The 16,755-nt window shown below is 40.0% G+C and overlaps 1 protein-coding gene across 1 annotated transcript in view; it reads right to left on the bottom strand.

Moving 5' to 3' along the window:
* SELP (selectin P) overlaps window positions 1-11,730 on the bottom strand; it is a 40,911-nt gene extending 29,181 nt beyond the window's left edge. Inside the window, exons 1-2 of the mRNA XM_062192754.1 lie at window positions 11,620-11,730; window positions 1,377-1,467 (exon numbers count right to left, since the gene is read on the bottom strand). Of these exons, the coding sequence (XP_062048738.1) occupies window positions 1,377-1,467; window positions 11,620-11,622 (94 nt within the window). The 5' untranslated portion in view covers window positions 11,623-11,730. The remainder of the gene's footprint in view (window positions 1-1,376; window positions 1,468-11,619) is intronic.
* Window positions 11,731-16,755: the final 5,025 nt, after the last annotated feature.

Genomic DNA, 16,755 nt, shown 5'->3' with positions numbered 1-16,755 from the left:
TTCAGAAACATAAGATTTCAGAATTGAAGAGATGGTAGAGATCATGTAACTTATTCTTTTATAAATTAAGGAAATGTCAAACAATTTGTCCAAACTCAACTTAAAGACACACACATGCAAAAATCTTTGTGGTAGGTTCTTCCTCGTCACATGGAAACCAAAATGCTTTCTGAGTCGGAGACTACCTGTTGGCCCACGTTCATTGCTCACCATATTTACTTTTTTTAGAAAAACAAAACTTCTCCTCTGTGCCTTTGCACATCCTCTTCCTGTTACCCTGGCGGCCCTCCTCTCTTACTCCACCTATTTTCTGTATCAGCCACAAGTAGGCTCAGTGCTCTCCCCTCCAGCTGCCCATTGCATCCGTCCCTGCTTCTGCCACAGTTAATTGCCATGATATGGCAGTTAATTTCACTGACATGGTTCACATACGCTAGACTGTGAATCCCTGATGGTGATTTCTTTTTAGCCCTGGATCCCTTGCAGCAAGCATAGAGTTTAGACTTCATAGGCATCAACATAGAAACTTGTTGAATGTGTGAAACACAACAGGTTTGGGGCAGAGTCAGGAATAGAAATCAGATCTCCTGATATGAAATCGTGCACTCATTTTACTTCTCTTGACTGTTTCTTTTTGATAAACTACCCTACTTCCTCTATGTCTTTTTACTCACTGTTAAAGCAGGCCTCAAACAGCCATTCGTTACAAATGTTTGTGACATCAAATGAAACAAAGAATGTGCCCTTCAGAAGTATAAAGGCACGATGAGGTAAATTACTGTTATTGTAGCCTGTGGCCGCTCACTGGGCAGAAGAGGCCAAATCCCATGTGAAAAGGTGTACAATGCAAGCAATCAAGCCTGGAAATGGCTGCCTTTCCTGTTTATAAAGCATTGTTGCTAGTCAGCCCTCACCCCTGCTGCCTGCCTGAGGACCAGTCACATTGATGCCTTCTGCACTAATACCTGTATAAAATTGCTTTGCCGTAAAACTTTATTCTGATATAACCAGATTCACATTTTTACTTTCATGGACTTAGGCAATATAAAAATGAGTACATTCTATATTAAAGCATTTTGAATTCAAAGAAAATTATCTTTAAAGAAATGAAAACATTTGATGGGTTCCTTACACTGCTGTGAGACTGTGCCTACTACGCTTTAATAGAGTAGTTGGTCCTGGATATATCAACGTAAGTTCTTTCTGAAGCCTTTTTCTACCAATACAGTGGCATAGGGTGTGTTTATCCTCTAGGAATCTGGACCTGGACAGTTTTCCCATGTTTCACAACTGCCTGCAATCCTAGACTTCTCCCATTTGGCTCTGGGCTCTAGCCTGATTACTCAGTTCATGTGAGGAGGTACCATAAAGCTTACCAGAGATCAGAGCACTGAAGTAAAGCAGGTGGGCTGCTCCGAAGACCGCTTTCTGGAATCTTTGGTTCCAGATGACTTTTAGGCAGCTGGCCTGAAACAAGAAAGGCAAACCTCCTATTAGTACCCATGCACAACCAAATGGCCTAAACAGTTCTAGCTAATAATTGCTATGTTGAGTACTACCTATTTCAGTTGGTGGGTGGTGCAAGCTCTCTGCTTATTTCTCATTGCTGTGTTTCCAAGGCTTAGATGAACACTATACTGAAGCTGAGCACAGAGTTTGTTTCTTCATTCTTTCACCAAATATTTCCTGAGTAATACTTTACCACCAATGCATTTCTTTTAAAATATATTTTTAATATGCTTGTAAGAAAAATACCAGACCCACTTTGGGCATTTGGCCTAGTGGTTAAGCCAGTTAGCCACGTCCCACATTGGAAGGCCTGGGTTCAATACCTGTTTCTATCTCCTGATTCAGCTTCCTGCTACTGCAGACACTGGAAGGGAGACCCTGGAACTGGGTGTCCTGCCACCCATGTGGGAGACCTGAACTGAGAGCTTTGACCCCCTCATGCTGGCATTTGTAGACTAAACCAGCAGATAGGCGCTCAGTCCTCCTACTGATTCTGTCTCTGTCCTTAAAAAATCTCTAAAGAAGAAGCTAAGCACAGCAATATGAATGTCATTATTATGCAGCATTCTTCCTTTAAGAATTGGTATGTCATAACCAGGTATACTAGGAAGTCACACGAGCACTCGATCCATAGAAATAATATCTAACTATTTTGATGTGTAGAGCATCAATTAATTGTATTATGCAATGCCATCTATTTTGTGTCATTGATCTATGTCTTAACTGCTTGATTTACCATTTTAGCATAGGTATGCACAATACTATTTAATGTTTAGTATATATTTAAAATATCTTAAAACATAGAGTAAATTTATTTCCCTTGGATCTGTAACAGCTGTTAATTCTCATGAGCTCCCTTTTGTGAGGATTTCATCAAATCCATTAACACTTAAAAGGTTTTTTAGACAAATTCATTCTAGAAATGCTCATCTTCCCCAGTTTCCTCATATTGCACATGAAAATGATGAAGCTTGGCACATCTAAATAACATGGACAGAGGATGGCAGAAAAGCCTGACTTTGAAACAAGAGCTCTGTCTGCTCCACAATTTCATTTTGATAAACATCCAGGCTTCCAGATGCATGCTGTGTTGCTGTTGTGGGTGACTGGGTGTGTGACAGACATGACCAAGCCTAGCTGCTGCATCAGTGCCCCCAAGAGCCACCCCAGCATTATCACCACCAACAAAAAATTGCATTTTCTTTGGAGCTGTAATTCTACAGCTATGCCAGACCTGCCTAAGACCTCTCTTACAGAGAAATTTTGAATTACCACAGTCTGTGTCCCAATAGTGAATGATGTAGGATAATTGCAATGATGTAAGGTGGTATATATGTGTGTGTGATATGTACATGCACAACTGACTATAGTCCAACCATATAGCAGTGAGGACACAACTCAAACAATGAAAAGTCTCCCAGATTTGAGGTGAGAGGGTATCATTGTGTAAGAAGCCTGGCACCTTCTAATTAGGACTTTTTGAATAATGACTTCAATAAGCAGGCATATTTCATGTTCTTATAAGTTAGAACACTAGTTAGCTGACCTCTGTAGCAACCTTGGTTTTAAACTGGGAGTATCCTAATGTTATGATTTATGGTGCTGCTTCTTTGCACAAGCAACTATGGTGGTAATTCTCTGGTGGGGACTTAACCCCACTGAGGTTTCTCAGATTGTGTTGAATTACCAGCTATTTCTACTGCTGTATTTATATTCAATTTATATTCAATATACAAAAAGTACCATTCTAAGTACATTAGGAGAAATTTTCAAACCAGGACGACTCTGACTTATGATTTACACAAGCAAGAGCAGGGTTAGTTAAATCAGAATTTATATTCTCACCTTTCAAATGAATACCTTTCTAAAACCAATCTGCCTAAAAACATGCCCTTCTCCCACTTTACAAAAGAAAATCATTCTTTTTGCTAATATTCTATTTACTTGGGGTTTTGCCCCCTGGACATTAAAAATATTGGTATAGGCAGTGGAGGCCCTGCACCCCATGGGAGACCAGGAGAAGCACCTGGCTCCTGCCTTGGGATCCGCGCGGTGTGCCAGCCGCGGCGGCCATTGGAGGGTGAACCAATGGCAAAGGAAGACCTTTCTCTCTGTCTCTCTCTCTCTCTCACTGTCCACTCTGCTTGTAAAAAAAACAAAAAATTGGTATGTCAGAGACAATTAAAAATATTGGAATAGGTGTTGAGAACTTATGATAATGTAACACATCTGTTCCATTTTCAAATCCAGTGGCTTCTATCTCCTTCCTTTCACCAACTTTGAGGGAAGACCCAATTAAGTCACAGCTTTGAACAAGTTTCGACTACAGAGGTTGGAGCATGTGACATAGAAGGATTTCAAAGAACTGAAATAACTGTTATAATAAAATTTCTCTTCTCATTTACTTATTCATGTTAATGAAGTTTTTCAGTGTTTAAATTCCTAAAAATGAAATATAAGAAAAAAACTGATACAAAACTTCTCTAATTTTATTGATAAACAATATTAATCTATGGATATACAAATAAATAAGAAAAAAGTCCCTTTCCCATATAGAGAGGCATTTTAATACCATTTAAAATATAATGGTTTGTTATTTATCAAAATTTGTAGTATATTTATGGTAGTTTATTCAGTTGTATATTAAAAGTAATTTTTATGCTAACTTAATAAAAAATTTAAAATAAATTTTAAACATAAATACTTAAGGTTTCAGAAAAATAAAATCTTTTAAAATTTCTATTTATTGTATTTTTATTCTTTTTTTTTTTTTGACAGGCAGAGTGGACAGTGAGAGAGAGAGAGACAGAGAGATAGGTCTTCCTTTTCCGTTGGTTCACCCCCCAAAATGGCCTCTGTGGCTGGCGCGCTGCGGCCGGTGCACCGTGCTGATCCGAAGCCAGGAGCCAGGTGCTTCTCCTGGTCTCCCATGCGGTGCAGGGCCCAAGCACTTGGGCTACCGCACTCCCGGGCCACAGCAGAGAGCTGGACTGGAAGAGGAGCAACCGGGACAGAACCCAGCACCCCGACCAGGACTAGAACCCAGTGTGCCGGCGCCGCAAGGCGGAGAATTAGCCTGTTGAGCCACGGCACCGGCCGTACTTTTATTCTTTAAAATAAATATGATAGGGTAATCAAGAAAAGAATTTAAGCTTAAAATGTCATTAAAATTTTAGAGAAGTAAATAAGAATTAAAGAAAGAAGTATTAAGGGAGAGAAAACGAGTTATGGAAAACTTGTTATTACAAGTTTATTTATGGTTTAAGTGATGAGAGTCACCAGATCACTTTGGTATAAATTACATTGGCTATACTAAGAAATGATGCAACAACTTTAAGAGGCTAATCTTCACAATCTGCTAGAAGTCCAATCTTTTCTTTTAAAATTTATTGTGAAAAATGTTAGCTGTCCCCTTAGAAAAGTGCAGGAAGTTACATGGTATTCCAAAAATATTTGTGGAAGTATGAGAGTAAAAGCATTGCCAGTAAGAAGCGCAATGACTCAGCCTTCACGAAGGTGACCCCAGTGTCTACCTTTGAACCTGTGCTGGATTTCTACTCAAGAAGATTGGAAGCTTACAAATTTTCTAAACCAACAATGCCCTTCTGCTGACTTTAGGAAGTAGTTTTCTCCCTGAACAGAATAGTTTCATAGATCTCTCTGGCTATGGAACCAGCTCCAGGAAGTTTGTGGGGAGGTTGAGTAGATGAGGATCATGACTCCCTATCACCATGCCCAATTCTAACCACTATTTCCCATCTTAATTGCTTAAACTTTTAAATAAAATTTGGCTTAAACAAAATTTCCTCAGCAAATTCTCTACTGAAACAGAATACACCCACATATGCACACATACACATACACACACACACACAGAGAGAGAGAGAGAGAGAGAGAGACGCTGGTTCTAAACATTTCAAAGTCTTATAGGACTTGTGGTGCTTCAGATCAAAGCATATTATATCTAAGAGAGGAAAAAGTTCATCCTCTGCTTTAATCCAATAATACATTTCTGTTTCTTTTGATCACCAAGTACCGGTCACCTTTCATAGATTATGTCACAGCTGTAGGAGACTATGAGGATTATGCCAAATCTACTTAGCATTTCCTTGGAATTCTTCAGCAGAGAGAGACAGAGAGACAGAGACAGATAAATCTTCTATTCCTCTACTGGTTTACTCCCCAAAAGCCTGAAATAGCCAGGGCTAGATTAAGTCAAATGGAGGAGGCTGGAATTCGATCTGGGTCTCCCATGTGGGTGGCAGGGACCCGACTACTGGAGCCATCTTCAGCTGCCTTCTAGGTTGCACATTAGCAGGAAGTTGAATAGGAAGCAGAGCAGAACTTGAACCAGGGGATACCAAGAAGCATCTTTCTTTTTAAAGGTTTATTTGAAAGGCAGAGTGACAGAAAACGAGACAGATCTTCCATCTGCTGGCTCACTCTCCAAATGTCCGCCTGTGTTCTCCAAATGGGTGGTAATGAATCCAAGTACTTGAGCCATACTCTCAGGCATCTTAGTAATCAGTTGGATCAGAGGCATGGAATAGCCAGGAAATGAACCTGGTACTCCAGTATGGGATGTAGGCATACCCAGTGGCAGATTAACTTGCTGTATCACACCACCCATCCCACAATTGCTGTCGTAACTACCGCACCAAACACCTGCCCCTTAAAGTATTTTTAAATGATGTGATGTGTAGACCAATTTGTTAGGGAAGGTTGGGGCCCTGCTCATCAAGTATACACAAAGCTGGGTAGGGAGCCTGACCCTGTTACACTGTTGAAATAGTCTGCTTGCATAAGCAAACAATATTCTTGGAGGCAGCCAACGCTATTGTATAGTAGATTAAGCCTCCTCCTGCAGCACCAGCACCCTGTATGGGCGCTGGTTAGTGTCTTGGCTACTCCTTTTCTGATCCAGGTCTCTGCCTGCTGATGGCCTGGGAGTGCAGTAGAAGATGGCCCAAGTGCTTTGGCACCTGCACCTATGTGGGAGACCTGGAAGAAGCTCCTGGCTTCTGGCTTCGGATTAGCCCAGCTCCAGCCATTGAGGCCATTTGGGGAGTGAACCAGTGGATGGAAGACCTCTCTGTCTCTTCCTCTGTCTGTCTGTGTCTCTATCTCTCAAATAAATAAATAAATAAATAAAATCTTCTAAACATATTCTTTGAGATCGTAACCTAGGCATGTACAGCCAGGCCTTCCTTTTCCCCACAGTCACAGGAGGAGATTTCTTGTATAAACCCTCCTCCCCTAGCAGAATACATTGATAACAAATGGAAGGCACTTGTTAAGCATTTGTTGAAGGGAAGAAGGAAGGTGCTCTTCTTATCTGTCCTGATGATCCTTAGTCCACCTGATTTCCCATCTAATTCTTCAGTAAACCTGATCTCTCTTTCTCTCCATGCAAGGGTTCTGTACCAGGCTGTCCTGGGTATATTCACTTTGTCATTTCTGAGTGTCAGATACTGTACTGGGCACAGGCCTGTGTCTTACTAATGGCAGGTAGTCACATCCCAGTTGGTATGGGTACAGAGACAAAAACAACTGGGTACTGCATTACAGTGCAAGAGTACAAGTGCTTGTTTGGATTAGAGAAGCCTCAGGTTCAAGCTGTAGAGTGGGCCTAGCAATATACTCGCAATGGTGTAGACAATTTCAGAAGGTGCATATACCCATTACATTTGCCCATGGTTAATGTTAATTGTAACATAGCAGCTTCAATCACTCACAACTATGTGTGAGTTGGGGCATAGATGATGCTTAAAAATCTTCCTCAATAGCTTTCTCCTGAAATTTCCATGGGTAGACAATTCTTCTCACATCTGCTCCGGCTGTACAGTATGAGGGATCTTCAAAATGTTTGTGGAAAAAGAGAACTAAAAGATAATTTTATTTTGGTCAAAAGTTTTCAAATCCATGAAGTTTTTTCATCCCAAGAATTTTCCATGATATTTTTTAAGACACCATGTAGAGATTTTAGAATGGTACTGGGTCAGGGTGCTGAAGGGTTAAGGACTCTACCTTGTGTTACTCAGCAAGCTACATGTAGAAACACGAGGAAATGCCTTCTAGCAGAAGCTGCAATGTGTTCTGCTAATCTTTGCTTTAATGTTCTCTGGCAGCCTGATTCCAACTGGAAGTCGCTGGAAAGGAGTCAGAGACTGGGTCATTGGAGTGATATCCTGTGCCTGTGTAAACCTTCGTCAGGCACCATGGTTATCTTTATCTTTAACTTCATTTTTCCAAGCACAGAAAGGAATTGCAGGGCAAAGAGAGAGGCAGAGAGTAGAAGGAAATCGTGCTTGACCCTGACCTCCCTTTTCAGAGGTAGAGGGACTAGAGACCCACAGGAGCCCCAGGCCTTGCTGGTATTCCAGCTGGTGTACACAGTTGGCAAGAAGGGTGCCTTGAAAAGGAGATCCCATCTCCTCTACACTGGAGACCACAGCTTTACACTCGTAGAGAGGCAGAGTCCATGTTACTCTCTTGGCCCCTTATCCTTCCATGCAGATACTGCCTGACTTCTCTCCTTCCTCTGTGTTAAGCTTTCTTCACTTCCTTGCCTCGCCTTTACTGTCCAACCCTCTGCCCCACCATCCTACAGAGCTTCTCATCTGAGCTTTATCACTAGCATCCAAATTGCCAAATCAAAGGAAGATTTCAGCTCTTAACAGCCTTGCCCTTAGTGTACCAATATGTACTTCTGACTACTTCCTTTTGCTTAAAATGCTTCTCTTAGCTCTACTCTTGGTTCTTCCGTAATGCCTGGAGTAACTGGTTTAGTCTTCTGAATCTATGTCAGCCCACTGCCTTCACTTGCAGTGGTAAGTGTTTACCTAGGTTCCCACCTTCCTGGCCCCATTCTCCCCTCATTCTTTGCTTTCGTGGGTCCTTCTTACAGTCATTTGTCCCCCTAAGTAACTCCATTCGTGATCTCCCTCCGAGCATGAGAGCCACAATCCAAACACAAAGCAAACATGGGAGCATAAGGCTGGAGGGAGTTGCTGGCGTTCAGGTCTGAATCCCCATCCATGGTAGAGCAGATGCTTAACATCTAATGAAAATTTTATGCATAGATGGTTGAATGAATTGTAGCAGGGGAATGACTAAACATAAGATAGAGGTATGCTAAATAGAACAATTAGTAATAATTATAAAGAAGTGCATTATAGTGACAGTAGCAATGGTATCTAAGTAAAAGTATATTATGCTTAGAAGACCACAGGAAAGCTGTAAAATATGTTCTTGCCATTTGCTTTCCATCATACAGAGTAACATACATGCAAGATCAACAAGTCTAGAGATCTAATGGGCAACATGGGCATTATAGATCATAAAATTATACAGTATATGGGATTCAGGCTAAATGAGATTTTAGCTTCTCTTGGCACACAAAATAAACAGCAAAAAAAGTACCTATATATGAACTTATTTAACTGTAGTGAGCTTTTTACCATCCATATGTATGCCTTAAAATATGGTATATCTTAAACATATACAGTAAAATTTATTAAAATATGTTTGGGCCTCTGGAGATTACACACACACAATTTTTCTTAGAACTTTGTCTCATTCTATTTGTGAGAGAAATTAAGGGTACGAGGTCTCATTCCTTCATTCTTCCTAATGAAGAGATCAATGAACAGGACTCACTCTCTTAACTCCAGGTTGGGATACAAGAAACAAATGGAGGAGAAGGGGAGGAGCGAGGACTGTCCCACAGTTGGTATACCCCAGGAAGCCTGGAGGGCACTGGACAGCAGACACTCTTAGAAATGGGAGAAGGGAAGGCAAATTTCAATCTCACCCTCTAGACTGCGGATGACTCTGAAAGGCTGTGACACCGCCACTGTCCCTGTCCCCTACCTGTCCACAGACACCCTGCAGTCTTCCACCAAGTTGGAGCAAGGAGGAAAGAACAAGGACCTCTTCCTCATCATAACCCTTCACATCAATCACATCAACACTGACTTTCTCTTTTGATAAAATACCTAACTATTCTCCAAATTTCCTTTGATTGTCACAGAATTAGCTTAGATGCCATCATTTCTTTCCCAGACCAGGACACTCGTCCTCTAACTGGCCACATTTTCTACATAAACTGTCTCCAATTCTTTCTCTAAAATGCCATGAGAATAATAGTCCCAACACAAAAATATGACCATATTGCCTTCCTACTTAAAATCTTTCAGCTGTTCCCACTTTCTGAGCAAACCCTGAGTCAAACCTTTTCAGATGTGGCCTCTTCCTGTTCATCCATTCTTATCTCCTGCCAGTACCCCTTAATCACCCCATGCTTTCTCTGCAACTTAACAATGCATTTACAATAAAGCATCATATAATTTCCAGGATGCATTGTTTGTTCCCTGTGCTCTTGTGCCCACAGCATCCCCTCCTTCTGGGTCTGCCTAGCTCTGTGAATCCAAAAGTTTCCTCCTCAAAGGAATTGTCCTATCACAACCACTTCCACCCCGACACCAAGAGAGGTGCTCTGTTCTTTCCCATTACTTATTGTTGCTATTTATTTATTATTTGTTGATTAAGTACCTACAATGCCAGACACTGTTCTAGAGAAAGGGGCTAAAATGATGAGAATAGATGCAATTCCTGTCCTCATACAGCAAATTGGTAGTGAAAAAAGCAGATAAGAAAGCAAATTCAAAGATTTTAAGATAGAAGCATAGTGTAATATATTCAAAGAACATTAGTGTGGCTGAAATATAAAGAGCAGTGGAGGAGAGGAATATGAGATGAAGCCAGTGGCAGATCACTACAAAGGGATGAGATTTAAAGATCAGTGTTGATGTGGTCAAGGTTAATAGAAAAGGTAGGTTGGAGTCAGATCTTTCATGGTTTCTACCCAGAATCTAAAAGACCTCCATGATTCAATAGGCTTATATCTTTGAAATGGAGAGAAGGACATCAAAGAGAATGGAGGAGAAGAATTGCTTATTCATTTGAGTTGAGAATTGAGAAGTATGACATGCAAAAAGAAATCTACATCCTTATTTCACTGTGGTTCAAATTTAGGACGGGCTTGAACTGCTTCCTCTTCTCTTTGTTATCCCCTTGTTTCTGTTTCCCCAAAACAGAAAATGCTCATATGTTATTTGAAAAGTGCTGTAGTAAAATAAAGAGGTGGGATGAATCAGGTATTTGCTCTACTTTCTTCTTGAGCCCTTAGAAATGCACACAAGAGCAGAGACCTGCCTGATTCCTCCCTAGCCACAGACTGCAGGATTTTGGAAACTGGGACTCCGTGGGATATCACTGATGAGTTGGTGTGGAGCAAAGGTGGAATTAGAGGTGGCCTAACCTTATGTGTCTCATTTAGGAAAACATTACTGAAGTTGAAATGCCTGGTTACTTTTGCATCTTCTCTGGGTTCCAAATCCAACACTATCCCAAGAATTTTCTCTTTCTCCTAACAATAAAAATAGCTATCATTTAATAGTTATTATGTTCCAGACTCAGATATAAATAGTTTTTAGTATCATTTAATCCTTACAATGACATTACAAAATAGAATGCTATTATTTTGTTCATTTTAGAGAAGCAGAAACTGAGTCATTAAAAGGCTTGAATTTAGAGCAGAAACTAAAACTATGCAGATATGGGCTTAGAGAAAGAAGAGGGCTGGGGATGAGAAACCACTCAATTGTAGGTTTGTCCCAGGGCACTCCCCCACCCTTCTATTTATCCCAGAGAGAACAGCAGTCCTGGGAAAGGAGCTGACAGGCTTACCAAGATCCACTCAAAAGGGTCCCAGAATATTCTAGTAAGAAGAAGAGCAGATTTGGAGCCAGAAAACAGGATGCAGGTCCTCTATGATCAAGCCTAAAGGTGAAGTCTTAGGCTGAACAGACAGCTTCTGTAAGCCACAGTCTTCATTTGTTAAATGCAAATAACCTCCTCAGCTCACAGGGATGCTGGGAGGCTCCCAGTGGAGAGCAAGTTTAGATGTGCTTGCCAACCCTCACAGTCTCTTCAGTATGAAACTCTATGATTGTTGCTGGTTTTGACTTTCTGAACCTTTATCTGCCTGATTCAGCCCCAAGCCACATCAACTCATCTACTTCCCATACGAAAGAAAAATGAACTTACCATCTCCTGTGCGACTTCACTGGCTCACTGCCCTTTGCCAAACCCAGGCTTCTTATAGTCTGACTGCCTCCCCTCAGTGTCAGGCTGTTTAGAAAGTCAACTTCCTATTCACTTTCCAGAAACTCGTCACAGCCCTTCCCATGGCGTTAGAGTGTTGATAGCGCAGGAGCAAAGTTGGCAGCTTGCAAAGAGCAGTTGCCAAGGGGACAAGGAGTTACCCCTCCACGGGAGACAGTCTGGAGACAGGGGCAAGTGTGAATCATGCCTGGACATCCCAGGTTGAGCAACACCCCCAGAGATTAGGTTTAGTGAGTCTGAGGTGAGCCCCCAATTTTAGGCAATTCATTTGGGAAACATGCTTTGAATTAATCATAATGTCCCAGAGTAAATGTTCCAGTCATTGTGAAATGCCAGTGAATGCTTACTATTCTAGCACCCTTCCAAGGGAAAAGAGCAAAATAGTAACCAAACAGAATTGTGTAGGAAAAAAAAAGGCCACGGAGGGTTTCTTGGTACTTGGGGCAGATTAATAGAAATGGTTTTGAAATGGCATGTTAATCAGACAAGATTCATAAGGAAAGAAACTCTGCTTCCTATATCAGAAAAAAAGGTATAAAGCTGGAAAGGTTGATATTCCTCTTGCCATGGATAGTGTGGGACTGAAAGGCTGTTGACACAGTGGTTAAGAATTGGGTTGTGCTGTTAACCTTGGTGAGACCCATCCTGGCTCCATCTTTGGCTACAGATTAAGCAAATTACCTAAGCACTCTATTCATCTGTTTTCTGAACTGTGATATAGAATAATCACTACTTAACTCACAGGATTGAAACAAATAATATGTGGAAAGTATTTGAAATAAAATAGTTGGCACTCAAGAAATTTTAACTACTAATATTACTTTTCAGATTGGTCTCAGCAAAATCAAGTATCCAACCTTTAGTATCAAAAAACCTCACTGCAGTGTATCCTTTTGGAATTCTAATGGTGCAGAGGAGTTTGTTATTCTTGATTCACTCTGTGATAGTTACCGCTTGTAAATAGGCATCTCATAGATGGACTGGAGGTGGAACAAAATGGAAAGATCTAGAAGAAGATAAATTAAAGAACATGAGGCTGCATTTGCACTTTGGAATTTATGATCACGAGAAAGTGATTAATTTCATGATAGAAGTAGAAAGATTGGTGAAGGAGGTAGTGATGAAGGAACGAGCTTAGTAGAATAAGAAGAGTTGAGTGAGAGGAAAGAAATGGGAAAGTTTGAGGCAGAATAATGCAATAGTCCTGAGCCCAGGCCTCAGAGCCAGACTTCCTGGCCCCACCACCTGCCAGCTGTGTCACTTGGGCAAGTTACTAACCTCTTTGTGACTCAGTTTCCTCATTCATGTGAATAAGTAAGATTAATAACCACAAAATAAATACAAGTGTTGGGACAATCACATGAATTTAAGGTGTTTGGAACAATACCTGGAATATTGTAAGTGCAATGTTAAATCTTAGCTATTATTTATTGCGTCCATTTACTTCAGTTCTTATTTTTACTCTTTGGTTCCTCTTTGTTTTAAAAATTTTTTTATTATTTATTGTGTTTATTTTACAGGTAGGAAGAAAGACAGGGAGAGATACGGAGGACTCTACTAATTATCACAACCAAAACCCTAAGAGCCTTCACAGCTACTTCACACACACACAGCATTTTCTCTGAGAATGCCTGTAGTCACCACCAACAGTGATGGAGACTGCACAGCCATGTCATCTCCAGAGCCAGATCTGCTGTACATGACACAGTTAATGCTTTCACACCCTCCAGTAAAGGAAAGTATTTCCCTAATAAAACTCACAGGATCTCTGTCCTTAATGTGTTTTACTATGAAACTTAAAGACAACACTACTAGTCAAATAATACCCTATACCTTGTGCGGTTGTGTGAGTGCAGCCTGTTGAAATCCTTGCTTAGTATATACTAAGTTGATCTTCTGTATATGAAGGTAATTGAAAATGAAACTGGATGAAGGGCGGGATGGGAGAGGGAGTGAGAGAGGGGAGGGCCACAGGAGGGAGGGAGGTTGGGTGGGGAGAAAGCCACAACAATACAAAAGTTGCACTTTGTAAATTCACATTTATTAAATTAAAAAAAAAAAACTAACCAAACAGCCTGGAATTGGCGTTATTTTGCTAAATAATTGACATTAGTGTAAGGCAAAAGGAAATGTGGAAAATCTAGGTAAATCATCACAAAAAGAAAGCAATAATTTCCTAATGTTGACTGCAGAGGTGGAGTACTACAAAATACTTGTCCAAAAATTCAAAATATTTGCTTTAAAAAAGCCCATTGATTTTGAAAAGAACACAGAAAATAATTCACTGATGTCAAGAAAATGGTACACAAAACAAGAAGTTTAACAGAGTTTGAAATCATTGAGAAAATTAATTCTGGAGCTTAAGAATTAAAAAAGTGAAATGAAAATGCAATAGAGTGCTTCTACCGTGGACTTGATCAAGCAGGATAGCCTGTGAACTCTGAGAGGTTATATTTGAAAATACAGTCATCAGAGAAGAAAAAAAAAAAAAAAGAAATGGAAAAGAATGAACAGTCCTGTGAGATTAATGAAACAGCTTCAAAAAAGCACATTTACAATATAGCAGTTAAAGATGGATACGTTAAGAAGGAATAGAAAGCTTATTTAGACAATGATACTTAAAAACATCCTAAATCTGAGGAAGATCTAAATATCCAGGTACAGGGAAATTAAAAATTTCTAGTTAGGTTCAATCCATACGATGTTACATGAAGATAGTTTATCTGCTATAGTCAAGCTGTAAAAAGTTGAAGACAGACTGAGGGTTCTGAAAGCAGCAACAGAAAAAGACTATCACCTGCAAGGGATATTCTCAGCAAACGCCTTAGAGATCAAGAGATAATAGGATTCTATATTCAAATTGCTGAAAGAAAAACACACCCAATCAAGAATGTTTTTCCTGACAAAGAAAAGGCAAAGGAGAAACCAAGATTTTCCCATAGGTTTGCATGTGGCACAATGTTAAGTTGTTACTTGGGATGTCTGAATCCTGGGTTTGAGTCCTGGGTTGAGTACTGTAATGGCAGTATAAGTCATTATAGCCTTAGTTTTAAGGTTAAAAAGCAAAAATATTCAAAATCACTGTAGATATAAAATGTTGTTAGAAATACACAATATAAAGACATAGTGATATCAAAAACATAGATGACAGAATTAAAACGTGAAGTTTTTACAGAATGAAAGATATGCAGTATACATCTTACAATAATCTAAGATATTTTATGTAACCACAAAGAAATAACCCATGGTAGATAAAAAGGAGCAAAGTTACCACTACAGAAAATCATCCAATCACAAAAGAAGACAGCAAGAGTAAAAGAAAGGTGGAAGACAACCTCACACAACCAGAAAACAATTAACAAAATAGTGGCAGTGAATTTTTTTCTATAATTATTTTGAATCTAAGTGGATTAAATTTTCCAATGAAAGGACACAGAGTGCCTAAATGAATTCTTCAAAAAACCCCAAAACTCTGGGGTTGGTGCTGTGACATATCCAGTAAAGCCACTGCCTAGGCAACAGCACCCCAGTCCTGGCTGTTTCACTTCCAATCCAGCTCCCCGCTGATGTGCCTGGGAAAGCAGTAGAAGATAGCCCAAGTGTTTAGGCTCCTACACTCACATGGGAGACCCAGAAGAAGCTTCTGGCTCCTGGATTAAGATCAGCTCAGCTCTGTCTACTGGGCCCATTTGGGGAGTGAACCAGAAGATGGAAGCTCGCTCTCTCTCTCTCTCTCTCTGTGTGTGTGTCTCCCTCTGTAACTCTGCCTTTCAAATAAATAAATAAATCATAAAAAAAAACTCAGCTATACACTGCCTATAAGAAACTCATTTAATCTTTAAGGACATAAAGGACTGAAACTGAATGGATAGAAAAAGATATCTCATAAAACTAGAAATGAAAAGAGAGCAGGGGCAGTTATACTTGTTAAAGATAAAATAGCATTTAAGTTTAAAATTGTAAAAGCTCATAGAGTGATAAAGGAGTCAATTTATCAAGAGAATGCAAGCAATAAAGAAGCATCTAAATATAGAAAGTGAATATTAATATGTCTGAAGAAATAGAATGAAATAAGAGTTCAATCCAATTTCAACAATGGACAGATCATCTTGACAGAAAATCAACAAGAAAACACTGGACTTGAACTACACTACACTTGAGATCAAATGAACCTAATAGACATTTAGAACATGCCATTTAATAGTAACAGAATATGCATTCTTCTTAAGTGCTATTGTCAGAAAATATGCAAAATATGATTTCTATCCTTTTAAATTTGTTATAATTTCTTTTTATGGCCTAATCCTGGAGAGTATCTCATGTATACTTGAGAAGACCATAAATGCTTATATCAAAAAGAATGAAGACCCCCAAATAAACCACCCGATATTATATATCAAAGACAATAAAAAAAAACAAACTCAGCTTAAAGTTAATAGAGGAAGGAAATAATAACTATTTAAACAGAGACAAACAAAATTAGAGACTAGAAGAACAATGGAAAAGAAAAATTAAACCATTTTTTAAAGATAAAAAAATCAGCAAATCTTGGCCGGCGCCGCAGCTCAACAGGCTAATCCTCTGCCTTGCGGTGCCGGCACACCGGGTTCTAGTCCTGGTCAGGGCACCGATTCTATCCCGGTTGCCCCTCTTCCAGGCCAGCTGTCTGCTGTGGCCAGGGAGTGCAGTGGAGGATGGCCCAAGTGCTTGGGCCCTGCACCCGCATGGGAGACCAGGAGAAGCACCTGGTTCCTGGCTTCAGATCAGTGCGGTGTGCCAGCCGCAGCGCGCCAGCTGCGGCGGCCATTGGAGGGTGAACCAACGGTAAAAGGAAGACCTTTCTCTCTGTCTCTCTCTCTCACTGTCCACTCTGCCTGTTAAAAAATAAATAAAAATAAAAATAAAAAAATCAGCAAATCTTTAGCTAGACAAGGAAAAAATAGAGAAGACAAGTAAATAACATCAGAAATTAAAGCAGCACATTAAAATGTATACCATAGGTAAATGAAAGATCAAAAAATTATTGTGGGAAAGACAGCAAGATGGCAAAATAAGGAG

The sequence above is a fragment of the Lepus europaeus genome, chromosome 5 (genome assembly GCF_033115175.1).
Source record: "Lepus europaeus isolate LE1 chromosome 5, mLepTim1.pri, whole genome shotgun sequence".
In the NCBI taxonomy this organism is placed as follows: Eukaryota; Metazoa; Chordata; class Mammalia; order Lagomorpha; family Leporidae; genus Lepus; species Lepus europaeus.
The sequence above is the reverse complement of the archived record's forward strand: the minus strand, read 5'-3'. Positions and strand labels throughout refer to the sequence as shown.